Source organism: Anastrepha obliqua, chromosome 4 (genome assembly GCF_027943255.1).
Source record: "Anastrepha obliqua isolate idAnaObli1 chromosome 4, idAnaObli1_1.0, whole genome shotgun sequence".
NCBI lineage: Eukaryota > Metazoa > Arthropoda > Insecta > Diptera > Tephritidae > Anastrepha > Anastrepha obliqua.
In genome coordinates this window covers 3,826,732-3,848,325 of record NC_072895.1, presented here as the reverse complement: position 1 = coordinate 3,848,325, position 21,594 = coordinate 3,826,732, and the positions used below count along the sequence as shown (strand labels likewise).

The 21,594-nt window shown below is 35.7% G+C and overlaps 1 protein-coding gene across 3 annotated transcripts; it reads left to right on the top strand.

Annotated features, from left to right (window-relative positions):
- Positions 1 to 2,611: 2,611 nt before the first annotated feature.
- LOC129243614 (ATP-dependent 6-phosphofructokinase) lies at positions 2,612 to 20,620 on the top strand. Of its 3 annotated transcripts, none has more exons than XM_054880767.1 (11): positions 2,612 to 3,211; positions 7,507 to 7,690; positions 7,753 to 7,910; positions 8,044 to 8,198; positions 13,850 to 13,958; positions 15,078 to 15,266; positions 15,332 to 15,595; positions 15,673 to 15,836; positions 15,903 to 16,522; positions 16,592 to 16,814; positions 18,976 to 20,620. In XM_054880767.1, the coding sequence occupies exons 1-11, from the start codon at positions 3,065 to 3,067 to the stop codon at positions 19,112 to 19,114; spliced, it is 2,352 nt and encodes a 783-aa protein (XP_054736742.1). In that variant the 5' UTR covers positions 2,612 to 3,064; the 3' UTR covers positions 19,115 to 20,620. The 3 variants fall into 3 exon arrangements, with proteins under 3 accessions (XP_054736742.1, XP_054736743.1, XP_054736739.1); XM_054880768.1 differs by lacking the exon at positions 13,850 to 13,958 and adding an exon at positions 9,422 to 9,530; XM_054880764.1 differs by lacking the exon at positions 13,850 to 13,958 and adding an exon at positions 8,444 to 8,552.
- The last annotated feature ends 974 nt before the right edge of the window (positions 20,621 to 21,594 follow it).

Here is a 21,594-nt window from a genome sequence, read left to right as displayed (position 1 = left end):
ATAATAGCCTAGACAGACGGGATTAACGACATAATTCGGAATTATCTCTGGAATGAAGGGCAACTAATGTCGATTGACAACTAGACTTAATTCTTATAATTTAAGCGGAATTTCTGATGACAACATTGCCGAAAAATGACAGCTGCAATCTTTTGTGAATGTAAACTAAATAAACTTTTAAAAAGAAGAACAAGAAAGACTGGATGTAAGATTTTATTTAATAACTAATTATTTCTTAGTATCAAGGCAGCTAATATCTAAGGCAAATTGAGTTCTGTCAACCTTGGCTAACCCGTTTTTGTTGCCTGCGATTCATCTTTTACTGACAAAACTATCCAAAGAGCAAATCATCTGCTCACTAATCCGCGTAACAACCGTCTGTCACACTCATTGTACAAAAATACAAGTGAAAACACTTTACTTCTTATTGACAGGCACCCTTGGCGTGAGCTTGACAGGCAGTGATGGTGTGAGGCTTGGTCTTTATGTGGGTCGTTATGCCAAATTAGAAGTTTTATAGTAACATTAAAATTATAGAAAAAAAAAATGCAAAATAATACATATCTGTGACTTGGAAAATTTACAATAATAAATATTTTTAATATATATTTCTTAGCTATAATAATTCTTTTTATTGAGAAATATCTAAATTTTTACGTCGTTTTTTAGACTTATTGATACGATGTTTCTTTTTTTATGAAATTTAATGTTGTTGTTGTTATTGTTGTAGCAGCATAAACATACCTCATATTTAACTACGGGGAATGCTGCTGAAGTGACAGTCCTTGGCCGGATATAAATCCGGGTCGTTCCGGTTACGTAGAATCGACTGTCGTGGGAACTAAGCGTCAAAGTGCCGAATGGAAGGCCCCAGCTGAGGCACCACACAAAAAATCGCTAGTCGAAAATCAAGTCAAAAATGGGCAAGTTAAAAATCACGTCGATTCTCATTGAAGGGAATTGTCCACAAGAAGTTCGTGCCAATGGGCCAAACCGTCAATGCAATTTTCTATCTTGGCGTTTTGAACCGTTTGTTGCACCGCATTCGTCGAACTCGCCCTGAATGCCACACCATCTCATCGATCCACTCTTGTGACTCATTTTTTGAGTAGAAATAGCATTTTAACCAACAATCACTCACCCTATTTGCCTGATATGGCTTGTATGGCTTGTATGAAAACCTTTTGCGAACGTAGAGGTCATCCAAAAGGCTTGTCCCGACATCCTGAAGGACATTCCGGTCAATGACCGAAAACACTCTTTCGAAAAGCTTTAAATTGCGCAAAACAGTGTATCGAGGCCAGAAGGTACTATTTTGAATAAATAAACCCGAAGAATCAGAACAAAGCTCCAGTCGTTTCTATTTTAGCTCAGTCTTGTTTATTTTGGACTTCATCTTGTACCACCATAAAAAATGCTTTTACTTTAAAGTTATTAAACTGCAAATAGAAAGCCATTCATACCATACAAAAATTTAAATTTTTCTATTTTGTTATATATCCACCGCAAATTTGAATGGAAAAATCAAAAAAATAATATTTTTGCAAGGTTTGTTGAAATAGAGATTTTGCAGTAAAAAAATGGATTCGGGGAAAATTTGTAATACCTTCAAAACGGATATTGAATTAAATTCGAACCTTACTCGCTGCTACAAATGAATGCTACAGAGTTGCTTTGAGCCGGAAGTTGATGAACGCGCCGGAAAATACATTTTTTTTTTTATATGCAATGAAAAGATTTATGTGTTCCGGGTACTTTAAGATATGTAAACTAGGTTGGGGTTCGAGACGAGTAACATCCATAAACTTTGACTAATCGGTTGCCCATTTTAATAGCCGTGTGCCTGCATCAATGGTTTAGAATCCGGAAAAACTTTTGACATCACTGCTCAACATATATTAAAACAATATTTATTGAAGTAAATTACGCATTGAAAAATATAAGCGTTAAGAAAAGTTCTTAATTAATTTAAAAATATCTATTGACGCATATGTATATCTTAATTGTTTTTAGAATTCAACGTAAATCTGCTGTGTGGACATTCCATTTGATATTAAGGGTCGATAAAGCAGTTTACAAAAAGCCCATATAAACTACATTACCAAACTTCGAAGCTCCGACTTATTCGCAATTATTTCATAATCGCATGTAAAACTGCATGTTTCTGACTTCATACGATGCATATGCGCGAAAAAACGCGGCTATTATTTAAATTCCATAACATTTTGTAATTGCTTGTGTTAGCAGCATTCCACAAAACACAAATGGATCTGTACAACGGTTAGCACTGAGTTGACCGGTAATGTAGTTGATAGAGTGCAAACAGCTGATTGTCAACTATTCATAGGGTGAATTCGTATTTTTTGTACACTCAAAGGCTACATATTTTCGTGGCAACTTTTTATTTACTAATATATTTGCAATGAAAATTCACCTATTGCAAGTTACTTAAGTAATGCAGAACCCCACATATAGGTTTATGTATATATATATAGCTTTTATCACATGATTTGTTGAAAGTAGTTTTATTTGATGTGCTTACCATATTCGCACTGTATTACCCTATGAAGAAATGTCACTTATGCAGTGCTTCAATCGATAAAGGTCACCTTGAAACGTCAAAGTGTGTCACCTTGGTGTTGCTGAGCGGACATACAAAAAGAGAATTTAACTTTTTTACTCTGTCAAAATTTCGCGAATTTTGGATAATTTTTCATAATTGCTGTGTTGAGTGAATCAAAGTGAAGAAGTTCGAGTACGCGTACACGTAAAAGACATACACCAGCGTACGTGCTTCCACATCTATACACATCACTACAACCGAACGGTTGATAGAGCGGCGGATGCAAACGGTGCTAAAGAGTACTAATAGTAGTGGACCATTCTCAAACCTCGACTCATACGCAATTTTCAAGTGAAATAAATAGACCGTTGAAATTGAAAGACGATTTAAAATACTCAAAGTGAAACGCTCTTTATAATAGTATTGTGTGTGTGAAGTTATCAAATAAATTTCTTTCATTGTTTATTGGATTACGCTTGCCGCAAAGTAAGAATCGCAAAAATGCCAAACGAACTAAGACAACGATTCATTGAGCGTGGCTCCCATAAGGGTAAGGGCCTTGCCGTCTTCACTAGTGGTGGCGACTCGCAGGGCATGAATGCTGCAGTGCGTGCTTGCGTACGCATGGCCATCTACTTAGGATGCAAGGTATGTATTGGTCGTAGATGATCCGTATATGAAAAGGGGCTGGAATGGGCGGTGGGCCTAAGTTAAGGGCTCGCTTATTGGATGTCGGCTTTTGTAGCAACAAAGATATATTTTGATTTTTTTTGAAGTATGTTATCTGAATTTTGCTGATTATATTTGAAGTGTCGGCTGGCGATAAGTAACTTGAATGCATAACCATGGCATTGGGTTTATTTTTAGTAAAAGCTTTATACATACATGTATAAAAACTTACGAAAATGCAAATTTATATAGGTATGCACGAATATGTATGTACTTATGTGTATCTAGTTTATCTTCATTGTAATGCATACACGAATTTCATTCGCTAGTGCAACGACAAAGCATTTTCCTCAGGTGTGTTGTCTGTCTGGCTACGTAATAAATATTTACACTAGGGCAAACGCTTTGATAATAGACTCAGATAAAAGTGAAATTTAAATTATTGTTTAAAGCAAAATGCACGAATTTAATCTACTTGTTATGTACACATCAATGTCCATTCAAACATACTAGATTTGACGGCAAAAGGCGTCACTATTATTATTCTTTCGATGTACTATTTTGTTTTGTTAAGATTGTATCATATCAGCATTGCTAAGATGCGCGGAAATTTTTAAATCGTTTTGACTTTGTTTTTGTTGAGCGTTTATTTCGGTCTTTCTATCTGAAACTTTTGGTATTCGTATAATTAGTCACTGCCAATAGGATGACCTTTGGTACGGCAAACAACGCTAATTGTTTTTGATAGCTTTTAACATTTTGATTCAATCAGACTTTATTTAGCATTAAAATTAGTTTGACTTTAAAATGTTCTTCAGGTTTTTGTATTGGCTTCTATTTTATTTGTAAATCGATTTGTTAAACAGGTAATTTAATGTAGAGTTCTACACATTCAAGTAAGTCTGGAATACATAGCTAAATATTTTTTTGGGAACTCATGTTTTTTTTCTTACGCGTTTGTTTTTTGTTTAGTTGTAGTAGGCTACATGTTTCATTTTACATTACAATTTATTTAATTAAGATATATTGTGATTAAATATGGGTTGGTGTCGAAATTCTGTATGTACAAAATTCTAAAAACAAAATTCTGCTTTTTAAAATTCTGCTTTTTAAAATTCTGCTTTTTTAAAATTCTGCTTTTTTAAAATTCTGCTTTCTAAAATTCTGCTTTCAAAATTCTGTATTACAAAATTCTGTATTAAAATATAATGTTAACAATGTTAAAGAGGTAATGTAATTATTTAATTTATTATTATTATTATTTTTTATTATTATTCGAGATATTAAATAAAAAATAATAATAATAATAATAATAATTTTTTCTTCAGTTTCGATAGAATCCACAGTATTTTTGCGTAGAACTTTTTTCGCGTGGGCGGCCTTCGGCCGCGCTTCAAAAAAATAACCCTCATCAGTCCAACTCCGGCTACGCAATCCACAGTATTTTTGCGTAGAACTCTTCTAAAAAACGAACCGCTGCGAAGGATTATTAAGAAAAGAAATGAACTAAGTCACACTAAATGTAATTGGCTAAACTAAAATATTGTTATCGCTTAAACACATACTTATGTATATTTATGGAATAAATGTTTATTTTGTTACTTCTTGTGCGACGAAAATCACAAAACTTGAATAAAGCAGAATTTTTCGCATTAAACATGCAGAATTTTGAAAAAGCAGAATTTTAGAAAGCAGAATTTTAAAAAGCAGAATTTTGAAAAAGCAGAATTTAAAAAGCAGAATTTTTTTGCAATTTACAGAATTGTGTCACCCAGAATTTTGTAATACAGAATAATGACACGCTCCCATTAAATATTTATATATATGATTTTGGGTTTGTAATTTTTTTTAAGTTGGTTAAGATTAGATAGACACGTTTCGAAAAATTGAAGCGTGAAATACCTGAGGTAGCTACTTATGCACCATATGATTGTACATACTCGTACAGCTATGAACAAAGATATAGCGCACCTCCTCACAATGACGTATAACGATGATTACCTTTACTAGATGACCTAATAAACCAGTTATTTTTGCACAAATCCATTCTTTTATAGCAGTATTATAAAAAAAATTAAAAATAAACGATAATTCATAATCTACATTTATAAGGCGTGCCAAAAATCGGAATTTATCACATTTTGAATGGTCTGCCGCAACAAAAAAAAAATATATATATATACATATATATATATATATATAATATTTCAAATTGGTTAAGTTTGTTTGTTTAATTATTTATCTGATTATTATTTTATTTTGTTGAGTATCCATTGTTTTTAAAACTGCTTCACACCTACGAGATCAATTTTCTATTAACTTTTGGCATCCTTCCAAAGGAATATATTTAAGTTCCACTCTCTCTGTTCATAGTTCATTGATATTTTAAACTTTTTTGGCCAGCTGTAACCTTAATATCGTGCCGCAGAATTTCAAAGAGCTTAAGGGCGAGGATTTGTGCTGGACAAACCAGAATTGAAATTTTTTCTTTAGAAAGCCAATTTTTCACAAATTTTGCTGCTTACTTGGGGTTGTTTTTGTTGTTGTTGTTGTTGTAGCAGCATAAACATTCCCATAAATGTACGCGGAATGCAGCTGGAGTCACACACCATGACCGGATAGAATAGGACTGTCAGCACAATAGGTCCTTTGCGTCCGTTGCGGCAACGCTTTTCACTGACGTGACGTATAAAACGAATTGTGCTGCCACCATGAAAGTATTGCCGCATATGAACAAAAAAAAAAATTGAAATATATTTCGTTGTGTATAAAAAGGTTTTTGGCAGTTGTGAAAAATATTATAAAATTAATGCTTATTGAAGCGAAAGATGTTTTTATTAGAATTTATGGTTGTTGTTGTTGTAGCAGCATAAACATTCCCCATACATATATGAGGAATGCTGCTGAAGTGACAGTCCTTGGCCGGGTCGTTCCGGTAACGTAGAACCGACTGTTGTGGGAACGACAGTCGTAGACGGTGGGTGCGACAATAAATTCGTGATCGGGACGTACATTCAATTTTCAGCACAACTTGATTACGCATAGCCTTTTCTCTGGTCTTTCAAGCTTTTATCGAATAGATAAGGGTGCCTGATACAAAATCGTTCTTCCTTTAACAGTTTTCATTTACGCCATTTTTGTAGTTTATTAGTGCCACAGGCCAACCAGGCAACAGAGTACCTTTTATTTATCTTTTTTAACAGAATACAGACGCGGTGGGTGGTTAACTGGGATCTCAAGCATCTTAGTTTATACATACATATTCTTACTACATTTATGAGAAACTGTACTATTAGAAATTATAAAGGGTGTTTTTTTTAGAGGTTAGGTTTTCAAGTTGGCACTACTTTTTTCGTAGATGGTCTTTTTGACAGCTGTCACTTGATTTATGCTCAGTTTGGTTTGCCATTTCATAATGAATAGACTTACACCTGAACAACGTTTGCAAATCGTGCAAATTTATTACGAAAATAATGGTTCGGTTCGCGCGACGCATCGAAGAAAATTTTGTTCAGCGATGAAGCTCACTTTTGGTTGAATGGGTATGTCAATAAGCAAAATTGTCGCATTTGGAGTGAACATAATCCACAAGCCATTGCTGAGACGCCGTTACATCCTCAAAAAGTCACTGTTTGGTGTGCTCTATGGGCAGAGGGAATCATTGGTCCATATTTCTTTAAAAATGAAGCCGGCCATAATGTTACAGTCAATGGAGAGCGCTATAGAGCCATGATTAATGACTTTTTCGTGCCTGAATTGGACGATGTTGATGTGGACGACCTTTGGTTCCAACAAGACGGCGCTACATGCCATACAGCCAACGCAACAATCGATTTATTGAAGGAAACTTTTGGTGAGCGCATTATCTCGCGCCGTGGACCTGTGGCGTGACCTCCAAGATTGTGCGATATAACACCGCTGGACTATTTCTTGTGGGGCTATGTGAAGTCGCTTGTCTACGCAGATTAGCCCGAGACGATTGACGTCTTGGAAGAGAATATTCGGCGCGTTATTGCTGACATACGGCCCCAATTGCTGCAAAAAGTGGTCGAAAATTGGGACTCTCGGCTGGAATTTATTCGAGCCAGCCGCGGCGGCCACTTGCCCGAAATCATTTTTAAAACATAATGGCAAACCCGTATCTTTATAATAAAGCTAAATTCTTGGCCATAACATTAAATTATATACGTTTTATTTCATCTTGAAAACCTAACCTCTAAAAAAAACACCCTTTACTACTTATGAATAATTGTAATATCCTTACACTTTTCTAGGCTTACTTCATTCGAGAAGGCTACCAGGGTATGGTTGATGGTGGTGATAACATCGTCGAAGCCAATTGGGCCTCGGTTTCATCGATCATCCATCGTGGTGGTACAGTAATTGGCTCGGCACGTTGTGCAGAATTTCGCGAACGTGCCGGTCGCCTTAAGGCTGCATACAATTTGATTCAGAAAGGTATTTAGAAAGTTTTTATATTATTGTATTTCAATTTTATTTGATTTTTTTTTATATAAAAGGTATCTCCAATCTGGTGGTGATCGGTGGTGATGGGTCACTTACTGGTGCAAATTGCTTCCGTACTGAATGGTCTGGTTTGTTGGATGAGTTGCTGGAGGCAAAGAAAATCACACCAGAGCAACGTAAAAAGTTCGATGTATTGCATATTGTGGGCATGGTGAGTGTGGTTTGAGTAAGAATATAAAATTTTTTTTTATAATTTCATAAAATGAAATAATATAATAAATTATTTTTCTATTTTGAGTTTCTGATTACATATTAAAAATCCTTTTTTCACTTTTCTCTATTAGGTGGGCTCCATTGATAACGACTTTTGCGGCACTGACATGACCATCGGTACCGATTCGGCTTTGCATCGTATCATTGAAGCTATCGATGCCATTGTGAGTACTGCCTATTCTCATCAACGTACTTTCATAATGGAGGTGATGGGTCGTCATTGTGGGTAAGTTGTAGCAAGATTTTTTATATCATATCTTTTAATTTTTGAAGTATGATTAAAATAACAAATAAAGTGCAAAGCCTAACATGCTTTAGTAAGTTTATCACTACCAATTGGCAAGGTCCAAAAACAAAAAACACCGAATACGAAAAATACGAATTTGGCTGGAAATACTTATCTCGAATTTCTAATTACTATTAATTGACTACACTACCCTTAATTGATTTACGATTTCCTTCTAAACACAGTTATTTGCCTGTAGTTACTGGTATTATTTCCGAAGCTGATTATGTATTTTGCCCTGAATCGCCGCCACCATTCGACTGGCCCGAACGTCTATGCAATAAGCTTATACAGGCAAGCCAAATAAGACATTTTTCATATATGCCATTTGACATTTTAGATTAATTTTTTTTCACATCCTGTATATTGTTGCCAATTTTTGAGTTGTTTATTGGAGAGCAATTGAAAATATTGATCGATTTTGTATATTTTAAGCGCTTCAATTGGTTCAGCATGACCACACAAACAAGTATAAGAATGAACTATTTCCCATACTATTAATATAGTTCTTGGAAAGCTTTAATTAAAATTTAGTTCTAGTTTAGTTTAATGCTTTTTTTGTTTGTTGGTTTAAAATGCTGATCCGGCGCGCTTTAGGCCGAATGAGTATAAGAGCGTTCGAATGTAGTGTAAGTTGTACACGCACACAAGTGTTCTCGTACATATATTGGTGCCCTCGAGTCTGAATACGATTGGAACTTAATTGGTTAGATATTGTGTTAAGGGACAAAGATATATGTATATTGTACCTGCTTACCAAATTGAGTTTTTGTCTTGAAACTGATTAATAACTAATTAACAACAATTTAATTATACCACTCAACTGTACTGCCGCCTTTTGTAATTATGTTATCGGATGGAATGATGTTGAGACGATGTGTTCCGTGAATATGTCGCAAATTTAGGAAGTTAATTTGTGAATTCAAATGATTTACTGGACCCTCAAAAATACTTGTTATTATTAGTATAATGTGCTTTTCGTATTTTTAAGTATTATTTATAAAAATTAAGAGTGCCTCAAAAAAAAAAAAAAAAAAAAAATCATTAAAAAATACTTGAAGCGCGTTTTCCAAAATATTGAAATGTCTACAATGTGAAAAAGTGAATGTTTTTGTTTGCTGTTGTTGTTGTTTGTCATGGTGCGTGAATTTTTCTTTTTACAGCTATTTGGCACTTGTAGCCGGTCTTTCCAGCGAGGCTGATTATATTTTCATACCTGAAAATCCCCCAAGAGCAGATTGGCCCGATAGATTATGTCAGCAATTGTCGCAGGCAAGAAAAAATAAGCAAAAATAAAAATAAAAATATATTAAAGCAACATGAAAAGTTAAACACATTCAATTGTACATACATAAAATATATATTTAGAAGGCAAATTCTCATTCATTGTAGAATGTTGCAGGCGCTATTGCAAAGACAAATTCAAAATTCTGTTTTTTGGTCTAATTTTCCCGGTTTGATTTTATAGTTTTAATACCTAATGCACCTTCTTCGATAAATTTATATTTTACACTATGCATACATGCAGGTTATGCAAGTAGTTATTGTTTGAAAAGTTTGTTATTGGAGTTAGTATACCGGTTGTTTTTTTGTATTTGCCACTTTCAAAAGGGAACAAACAAATGTGTTGAGTCTAATTGTATTGTTATTATTATTGAATTATTCAGAAGCGCAGTGTTTTTGAGCGAAGGCAGTAAAGAATTGTCTGGATTGTTTTAAAGAATTTTTGTAGCGATTTCTGCTTTTTATTCCACTCTGCTATCCATACAAGGGTGGGCCAAATATAAATAAAATGATGGAAAAAGTACCCTTCTTTTGGTATATTATGGTTTTGTCCTAAAGAGTAAGCATTTCCATCATCTAATTCTCAAGAGTTTTTCCCCATCTACCTCAATTCTCCACACCTAAATGCTTCTCGACTTTGGCGCGTGCGCTTTCCTCCCTCATATGCGCCAATTTGTTTATTAAGGAAACCGGCAACACACAGTTTGGGTACACATCACTCAACTTCCAAATAAGTTTGCAATATTTCCAGGAATGTTTGAGCTCAAAGTGACACGTTTCGTTCGGTATTTCATTTATTAGTTGAAAGTCATCATTTGGAATTGCGAAAAGGCTTTTTGTGTAATAATAACAAATGATTCAGTTTGAACCATCCGGTAACTGTTGCCTTATTGTATGACATACTTTCTGCTACAGGATTTATAGTCCTAAAGACTAGTTATGAATCTGGATATTGATGACGAGATTAATTAGCACCGCTTTGCCTATAAAAAAATAAATAAATAATTGGCGTGTACACTTCTGTTCGGTGTATGGCCGCGCTCCTCCTATTTGTGAAGTGCTTCTTGATGTTGTTCCACAATTGGAGGCACCTACAGTTTTAAGCCGACTCCGAGAGGCAAATGGTTTTTAAGAGGAGCTTTTTCAAGGTTTGCCATTCCTTGCTTTGCCCATACTTCAGTTTAAAACGAACATCATACCCTGCTTTTTAGTCAAAAGATGTATTTGTGGAAACCAAAATAGCAGCTTTAAAGTGGAATAAAAATAGAGTATGCATTTTTGAATTATTATAAGCAAACATAAGAATAGTGGTGTTAATTGAAAGCAGATAAAGTCGACATGTATAGGGTGATCAATCATGAGGTGCTTTTTTCAATAGTTAAAAAAAAAAAAAAAATGTAAATTATGTTCAAAACCTTTATTTATCATTTGAAAGGACATTCTTTGACATTTACTTTTTGAATATGACTTCATTCAAATGTTGGCCGCAACTACGCTTAAGGTGGTCCATTCTGAAGGTCCAATTTTCAATCATTCGACTGGTATGTCGTGAATAACACGCGTAATGTTGGCTTCCAGAGCTTCAATCGTAGCTGGTTTATCAGCATAGACCTTGGACTTCCCGAATCCCCAAAGAAAAAAGTCCAAAGGTGTGATATCACAAGATCTTGGTGGCCAACTCACAGGTCCTAAACGTGAAATCAGCTGCTCTCCGAAATGACTTCTCAATAAAGTCATTGTTTCACGAGCTGGATGGCACAGAACTCTGATTTTCATAATTCAGTTGAACAATTTGTAGACGTTGTTGCGGTGTGAGTCTTTCCATGATGAAATGCCAAACGCTGTTCAACAAATCCACGATGACAGTTTGCCACAACTCGCGCGCGATCTGTAAAAAAAACGCAAATGAAAAAAACTCCTCTTAATTGATCACCCTATATAAGCAAGAACGAATAAATTGGTTTATTATTAATAAATTATTTGAAATGTGTCGTTGCCTCGAATATATTAACTCATGGGCTGAAAGTCCCGGACCTAACACATAGATGGCACTAGTTTTATTGCATTCACCTATTTTTTAGTTAGTACTAACTTTAAAAAGACAGCTGCTAAAATTTCATGATATTCTATTATTTAGTTCGTGAGTTATTGAGCTAAGAGCCATGCTACTTTAAAACAATGGATCAAAAGGAATTTCGTGTTTTAATTTTACACTGCTTCTTGATGGAAAAAATATATTTGAGGCGAGCAATGGTTTTAAAAGCGTTATGGGATTTTGCTCCATCAGAACAACAATAAAACGATGGTTTGTTGACGTCAAATGTGATCGCAGAGACACCAATGATGCATAACGCTGTGGTCGTCCAAATGAGGCGGTAACAACAGAAAACATCAAAAAATCCACAAAAACGTTTTGAATGATCGAAGAGTGAAGATGCATGATCTAGCTGGCATTGTAAAGATATCAAAAGAACGTGCTGGCTTTATATTGCAGCACTTGATTATGAAAAAACTCTGTTCAAAGTGGGTGCCGCGTTTGCTCACTGTTGACCAAAAATTGATGATTCAAAACAATGGCAAAACTGCATGAATTGAGCTTCGAATTGCTCTCACATCCACCGCATTCACCAGATTTGGCTCCCAGCGATTGCTGGCTCTTCGCAAACCTAAAAAAAAAATTTAAGAAATTTCGCTCGAATGAAGAAGTCATCGCTGAAACTGAGGCCTATTTTGAGGCAAAGTATAAATCGTTCTACAAAAGTGGTAGTAAAATGTTTGAGCGGCGCTGAACTGATTACGCAGTTCTTGATGGAAATTTCGTTGATGAATAAAGCTAATTTCGAAAAAAAACCGGGACTTTTCAGCCCTTGTGTTATTAAGAGTAAACCCATTTTGTTTGAACTATTCCACTATTCTAATTTACATGCATAGATACACGCATTTACAGCAGTCAGAAACTCCATTGTTTTATTATATAGAATCTCGCTCGTTCAAGTTTTCAAAGGAATTTTTTAGACTGACAATAGTAAAGCAATTATATATAATATTATATATTATATTATATTATATAGTTTTTTATAATAAACGAAGAGGGTGCTGTGCTTTTGCTGATTTTCTGGTTCTCATGATATGCAATATTTGATTTATTCATTCAAATAAACTAGGGCGTCTTCATCCACATAAACATTTATTGTTTTTTGCACACATTTCGATCATTTGCACCAATTTTGTGGTTGCTAATATATCCCTTTTTCATACATTATTTCTTTTTTGTCTAATTTTCTACCTCCTGTGCCCATTCGAAGACTTGTTTGACCGGCGACAGACAAAGTTTGTGTGTTTTTGCTAATTTCTAATACATAAATATCTAATTTTTAAATATTTTTTATTATTAACATTGCATTTCACCTTCATATCCACCCCTGCTGCAGCACTTCCCACTTATTCCCGTTTAGCGACTTAATGTTATGAACATTTTCGTGCCTGCTATCTAAAAACTAGTGCCAATGTTTGAAGCACCGTAAGTTGTCCAACCTGGTATCCTGCTGTTCTGCTCCTGTACTCCTTTACACCCGATTTCCTTATATTATTTTCCACTACAATTATGCTCCCCCCACCGATTTGTTTTGTTTCAGCACCAAGACGCTGCAAAGGATGAATTGATAACAATTTTTAATATACCTATTTTTTATTAAATTTCAAAATTTTTAAAATCAATTCTTTGTTATAGTACGCATCAAGGCGAATCTTTTGAAGGTGGTATCGGCAAATGAGCTGATTTGTTTTTGTTTTTTTGTTCGCCGTGTCCATGTGGCTGTCAGCCCAGAAAGAAACAAGGGGATTCATTATTTGTTTTCCTCTTTGTCATTATTGTGCCGTAACAATTAGACGGACAAACATTGTTGTTGGTCTAGCTGCCACCACCTTTAATGAATGCGCCTTGGTACGCAATAACTCAATTCATCTGCTACAGTGTTTCAGGCTCAGCTCACAAAAAGCAATACATATTTTAAAATAAATTATGAGAATTTATAAAATATTTTTAGGTTATTTTACTCGTATGAGAATTTAGAGAAAGAAAAATTATTTGCTCTTTTCCATCTCATCAATTTATAACGCTAATTGTGAACTGAGCTATGTTAAGTCCTAAGCTATGTTAAGTCCGTATACCTGCGCTTGAAATTTTACCCAAAAATTTGCACTTATAAATATATTTAATATTTTTTATAAATATTATTAGTACCGTTATTATTTGCTTTTATTTGTTCAACTTCTCATTATTTGTTTTTATAATTCTGTATATTTAGTTATTTAGCCATTTCGGCGGCTTTAGCTAGCGAGGCAGATTTCATATTTATACCCGAGGAGCCGGTCGCCGTTAATTGGCCCGATAAAATATGCAAAAAAATACTGCAGGTCAGAGTGCAGTTTCAATTTGGAAGCTTAATTTATTTTTTCTCTTATGGTTTTGCGGTTATTTGTTAGCAATTGTTTATAAGCTTTTGTAAAATATTTTTATTTTCTGCTTGGTACGGGTTTTGCTGGTGCGTAAATTGAACAACTGCCAAAAAGTATAACAAGGACTAATTTATTGTTCAACAACAACACCGTTATTATTAATTACCTTTTGTGTTTTTTCGTTGGTTTCGGGTATTGTCTCGAATAACGTCTAACAATACTAAAATTAAAAAAAATAAAAAATGAACGCGTCCACTGAAATCATTGCAGTGCCAAAGGTACTTCTTTGTCCGTAGACTGTGTTTATATATTTTGTGTGTAGAAAAACTGGGTTTTTGGTTATTTTTATGTTGCTTATTGTTTTTTGTAATAGGTCTTAAGACTTGAAATTAAACAAAATTCTAAATTATTTAAAAGTTTCACATCACAGAAAAAATTCCAATGAAAAATACAAAAACATGTGCTGTCCCCATCTCTCTACATTCGCTCTCGCTTCTTCACTCTCGCTAATTTCTATTTCTTTATAAAGCAACAATCATTCCTTGGTTCATTTTGTAAATACATACATACATATCTGTTACATATTTTCTTTGCTATTATAAATATATTTACTTCGATTCATTAAAATCACCTTTTTCAAATGTCATTCTCGCCAACATCAATCAATCAATCACATTCAATAGCTTTAACTGTATTTTTTATGATTTCTGTTAATTTCCCTTTGATCATCAAATCATTTCGCACTCACTTTCTATTGCCATTAAAAAAATTAACACAGTACTTTGATCAAAATAAAATTTTATCACTGCTCTTTAGTGTTGGTCGATTTATATGAAATGCTGCAAAATTAAAAATGCTAAATAATAATAACAATTTCTTGTTTAATCCATAATCAGTTGAATGCTTTCTTATAAGAAGCGCATAAATCGACCAAAAATAAAGGACCACTAAATTCATACATTTATTCGTATACGAATTGTAGAATATTTGTTGGAAAAAATGTCGCTGATTTGTGAAATGCGCCCACTAACTGAAACTTTTTCTTCTAACTTTATCGTGCTTATTTCCGTCACGCAGGAGCGTAATGCTGGCCAGCGTTTGAATATTATTATCGTTGCTGAGGGTGCCATCGATCGTGAGGGCAACCCCATCACCGCCGAGGATGTGAAAAAGGTGGTCGTCGACAAGCTGCAGCAGGACACTCGCATTACTGTGCTGGGTCACGTGCAGCGCGGAGGAAACCCCAGCGCTTTTGACCGTGTTTTGGTGGGTAGCTATAAAACACGCACTTTCTACTTTATTTGTACTTAATAAATAATCCTTTCCCCCAGGGTTGTCGTATGGGCGCTGAAGCTACGCTGGCACTTATGGAAGCCACGCCCGATTCGGTGCCGTGTGTTGTCTCATTGGATGGCAATCAAGCAGTGCGCGTGCCGCTGATGGAGTGCGTTGAACGTACTAAGGAAGTCGCCCAAGCGATGGCGGAGAAGAATTGGGAATTGGCTGTGAAATTGCGTGGACGCTCTTTCGAACGCAATTTGGAAACGTACAAGATGTTGACGCGTCTAAAGCCCCCAAAGGTTGAGAACGCAAAGGTATGTAGCGTATGGAAAAATCAGCGTCGAGTATAAGTAATTGCAATACTACTTTTATATTTTTGTTGAACTATTAGGAGGGTTATCGCATGGCTGTTATGCACATTGGTGCACCCGCATGTGGCATGAACGCTGCCGTGCGTAGCTTTGTGCGTAACTGCATTTACCGTGGTGACACTGTATTTGGCGTACATGACGGCATTGAGGGTCTTATTGCCGGCAATATCAAAGAAATGGGCTGGTGAGTAGCCAAAATTATTATATAAATTTGGAAATATTTCAATCTGTATATTTTCCACATTTTTAGGTCCGACGTAACCGGTTGGGTTGGCCAAGGTGGTGCTTTCCTCGGCACCAAGCGCACACTACCCGAGGGCAAATTTAAGGAGATCGCCGCTCGTCTCAAGGAATTCAAAATCCAAGGTTTGCTTGTTATTGGTGGTTTTGAGGCCTACCATGCATGTGGCCAGATTTCCGATCAACGTCCCAACTATCCTGAATTTTGTATCCCGATGGTGGTTGTACCATCGACTATCTCGAATAATGTTCCTGGTACTGAATTCTCGCTCGGTTGCGATACTGGTCTAAATGAGATTACTGAGATTTGTGATCGCATACGCCAGTCGGCACAAGGCACAAAACGCCGTGTCTTTGTGATTGAGACAATGGGTGGCTATTGTGGCTACTTGGCCACTTTGGCCGGTTTAGCTGGTGGCGCTGATGCTGCATACATTTATGAAGAGAAATTCTCCATTAAAGATTTGCAACAAGATGTTTATCATATGGCTTCGAAAATGGCTGAAGGAGTACAGCGTGGTTTGATTTTGCGCAATGAAAAGGCCTCTGAAAACTATAATACTGATTTTATACACCGCCTTTACTCAGAAGAAGGCAAGGGACTATTCTCATGTCGTATGAATATTTTGGGTAAGTGAAATGTGTGAAATATAATATTTTGTACAGTCTATCTCATATGTTTTTTGTTTTTCTGTGTAGGTCATATGCAACAGGGTGGTTCACCTACACCTTTCGACCGTAATATGGGCACTAAGATGGCTGCCAAGTGCGTTGAATGGCTGAATACGCAAATCAAGAACAATACTAAACCGGATGGCACTGTACGCTGTGAAAGCACCGATTCAGCCTGTCTGCTCGGTATTGTACGTCGTCAGTACCGTTTCACACCTTTGGCGGATTTGATCGGTGAAACTAACTTTGAGTGAGTACAATTTTATATAAATGGCGCATACACCCTTTGTTGGGTGTTTGGTGTCGAGCTCCTCCTCCGATTTGTGGTGAGCGTCTTGATAATTTTTCACAATTTTATGTCGTATGTTGGTTGGCAGTTGGTGTTTTATGGGGGTTTTTTAAAATATCGGTCGCCCCTCGGCAGGCAATCGCAAATCTACGTCCGTCATACCGGAATGGGTTTGTGCGTGACTACCATTCGGTAGCATGAAACACTTATGTAAGACTTAGCGTCGCAAATGCAAAGAAGAGATAATTGGTGGGAAAATAATATACAAATTTAAAGTTATGGTATTATCTGGTGGAGCAGTTCGCAAGGTGCTGGCATAAGGCAATTTATTGTAAATCCTTAGTAAGAATATTATATTTTGATTCCGTATTTTATTTCCAACTGACTTATAGTGTAAGCAACTAGCTGCCAAGTCAACATTGAACCTCAGAGAACTTGTCTTTCAGGCAAGAGTTATCGCCATAAGAGAGGGCTTATTGCTCTTAAAGAAGAGATCTCTAACTATGAGGGAAGTATATGTCTACTCGGATAGCCAGGCAACTCTGAAACCGCTAGAGTCAGTAAAACACTCGTCAAAAACGGTGGTTGAATGCCAAAAATTATTATGCGAATATTTTGAAACAAACTAGATCTGGGTGCCAGGCTATAGAAATAATAGAAGGTAATTGCAAAGCAGATGAGTTTTCAAGGGAAGGTACAACACGAAATATTCACCCAGATAATGTACTAATACCGATTCCCTTAGCTACGTGCAAATTATTAATAGATAGGCACAGCCGCCGTAGCCGAATGGGTTGGTGCGTAACTACCAATCGGGATTCAGAGAGAACCTAAGTTCGAATCTCGGTGAAAGACCAAAATGAAGAAAAAGGCGGGCAATGGCAAACCCCCGAGTGTATTTTTGCCATGAAAAAGCTCCTCATAAGAAAAAATATCTACCGTTCGGAGTCGGTGTGAAACTGTAGGTCCCTCCATTTGTGAAACGACATCAGTACGCACACCACAAATAGTACGATGAGCTCGGCCAAATACCCAAAAAGGGAGTAGGCGCCAATTATATATAAATATCAATGGTGCTAATGCCCGTTAGAGGCTATCACCTTTTAGCCAAATAAGCAGGCAAACTTAGCCAGAATGGAACCACAGCACAAAATCGCTACTGAGTCTTAGGGGACAGGATATGAGAAATACGATAGGGGTACTAACTGCGCATTGTCTAATTGGAAGTCATGCAAATAGGGGGTACCACATAACGACTTTTGTCGAAGCTGTCAAGATACCGAAGAAGAGGAAACAGTGGAACATCTCCTGTGTACATGCATTGCTCTATACAGAAAAAGGCTTTCCACGCTCGAACTTGCCCTTCTTGACAGCAATGAAGATGTCTTTCAAATAGGGTTGCCGAAATTAACAAAATATATTAAATCCAAAGGTTGGTTTAGAGAAGATTCAGGTGTATAAAGAATGAACTCTAGTGATTTTACAATGGCTTTATTCAGGTCTAAGTGTGTCGGATGACAGCCACTCAATCTAACCTAACCTAACCTAAGCACATTGCTGACATTCTCAATTTATAGCTTGAATGTTTTTTAAGATTACGTTTCGGTTACGATTAGTGGAGTGTGATTAATTGACTATTAAATATTTAAAAAACTTAATCAAAAGTCAAATTATTCGAGTAATTAAGCGTCAAATTAATCTAGCCGGTAATTAGTCAAATCATTTTAATTTTGATTAATTAGACATAAAAAGTTCTGACTAAAATGATTTGTTAAGTATTTTCCCAGTATTTGCTCCGACCACAATTGAAATCAATACCGTTATTCTAATAGTACGCACTGAAAAATGTCCCAATTTTTGTATTTTTTATAGTCGCCATTTGAACTTAATTTATTTTTAATGAAAAAAATATTCTTTAAAAAGTTTTCAGCAACAATATTATGCATGAATAGAATGAAACTAGTCTTGAAACGTTCTTTTTAAAAATATGCAAGTGATAATAGTTTTGAGCGATAAAACTCTTGGTCAGTCGCATAATTAACTGTACAATTTTTTACTCAACCAACCCTAGTTATTATACAATATAATTAATTAAAACATTTTTTTTTTTTCATTTTCATAGGCAACGCATCCCGAAGACACAGTGGTGGCTTAAATTGCGACCACTCTTGAGAATCCTAGCAAAACATGACTCTGCCTACGAGGAGGAGGGTATGTACATTACAGTCGAAGAGGAATGTGCTACCGATGCAGTAGCTTAAATATTGGCTACACTAGAAGTCCAGTATTGTAGCAGGCGACCAACACGCACAAGCTACACGCATCAAACGTACGCCAGTTGCATTAAAGTAAAAGCTACCGAATGCGCGAAAATTGGAGTAACATATTCATGAACAAATAAACACAAAGTAAATCTTAAACGCATATGAATACATTTTGTTGCTTTGCGGCAACCGCAAAGTGCTTCATTTTTATGATTTAAATTATTATTGCATATTATCATAACATTCACACAAAGTTTTTAAATTTATTGCATATACATATGCTCGCTCCGTACTGTGAAAAAAGTATAGTACTTGAAAGTTGTTAACATATACTCAGGTGCAGGCACACTAAAATTAAATATTGAACAAACCAAAATTTAATTGTTGCGCAAACTTGAAAAAAAAAACATTTAGTTCTACATAACGTTTATAGGCTCTTGCTTTAGTAGAGTTTTATGTATTTCTTTTATTTTCTATTTATCTGTAAATGCTCTTAATTTAGCCTCATACCCGTGTGGGTTTATGGCTGTCATTGTATTATTATTATTATAATTATTATTATTATTTTTCTTGATTAAGTTTGCTGTAATGTTGAAAACGAAATAACTGATATTAAATTGTGCTCGTAGTTGCATTAGTTGGAAGGCATAGAAAAAAGTTGTAGCGAAATTAAAACAATATACAAGGTTGTGCCTAACGGAAGATTTATAATTTTTGCAAAATCATATTTGACACTTGTGAACTAGACAGCTGCAGCATAGAGACAGACAAGTAATGGAGCGCGTAAAGGTCAAAATAGAGATTTCCATCACTCAAAATCATTTTTTTATTTAATAATGTCTTTAAAAAACAAAATGGGATGATTAATTTTGCACCACCTTGTATATACATATACAAATGTAGTATGTTGAGCTTTCATTTGAGCCTCGCGCTAAAACGAGTTGTATTATCTAGCTTTGAAGTGCAAAAAAGTGTAAATGTAAACGTGCGTGCATGCATTGCTTCTATGTACAATATACACACATGCATACATATTAAATTATTAAAATTTAATAGCAATTTGTTTGTTATCATTGATATGAACGTCTTGTGCAGACTTTAAAAAAGGATTTTGAGGCGCGCATACCCACCGCTGCAACTAAATATGGCACAATTTATCCGATTATGCCCAACTATATGGTACATACATATTTACCAATATACACACATGAGTGCTCACATACCTGCAATAGTGAATTATTTAAGTGTCAGTTTTAGTGGTAGGCATCAACTCAAAAATAAGCATAAAACTATTTAATTTATGTACATCTACATACATACATCTAGAAAATATTTAAACAAAATCGAATTAAACAAATCGAAGTAACAACTACCAACACTGTCAGTAAAGCAAAACTATACGAAAATAATAAAACACATCAGACCCAAGATATGGTGCATTATTCGCCAAATGTTGTATGCATATTTTATTATAATAAAACCAATAATAGAGTAAACAACTTCTATCCACCCGCCTCTGGGCCCATACTTACCTACACAAATTTCTTTAAAATTAAATAGGAAAATGGAACTGTTAATATTATACATATGCACATATGTACGCATATACATATGAACCGTTGTTATTCTTCTGCGGGTGTGAACAAAATATTATGATGAAAAATGCAAAACATATGTTATGACATAAATAAAAAATGAAAAGATCAGAAATTAAATAAGTTGGCGAATTTTAATTCAAAGGAGGGCAACATACCCTTAACGGCTATAGAAATGGTTTATGACGTGCCTAAACGAATTTTATATAGCCAGGGCAAACTTTAGTTAGTTTCAACTATTAGGAGCAAGTAATCGTATTTTCCAACGTCCAACTGGAAACAGTTAAACACCTGCACTTCTTCTGCTTGATTGGCGCGATGATTGCTTACGCGGTTTTGGCCGAGTTTAACAAAGCGCGCCAGTCGTTTCTTTCTCGTGCTAACCGGCGCCAATTGAACACACCAAGTGAAGCCAAGTCCTTCTCCACCGGATCTTTCCAACGCAGAGGAGGCCTTCCTCTGCTACCACCAGCTGGTACCGCATCGAATACTTTCTGAGCAGGAGCGTTTCTATTTATTCGGTCGACATGACCCAGCTAATGTAGCCGCTGGATCTTTATTCGTTGCGCTATGTCTATGTCGTCGTAAAGCTAATACAGCTCATTGTGAAATCGGCTGTCATACTCGCCGTCACCAACATGCAAAGGTCCAAAAAGTCTTACGCAGAATCTTTCTCTTAAACACTCCATGGGGCGCCTCATCGGAGTTGTCATCGTCCACGCTTCTGCGCCATACGTTAGGATGGGCATGTGATGAGAGCTTTATAGAGTAGTTAGTTTTGTTCGACGAGTCCAAAGCAGCGCTTGTTTGCAAGAGAGAAACACCTGGACTATTTTTACTGATATGTCTGTTGTAAATAAATAAATGGCTTGGATGACCTTA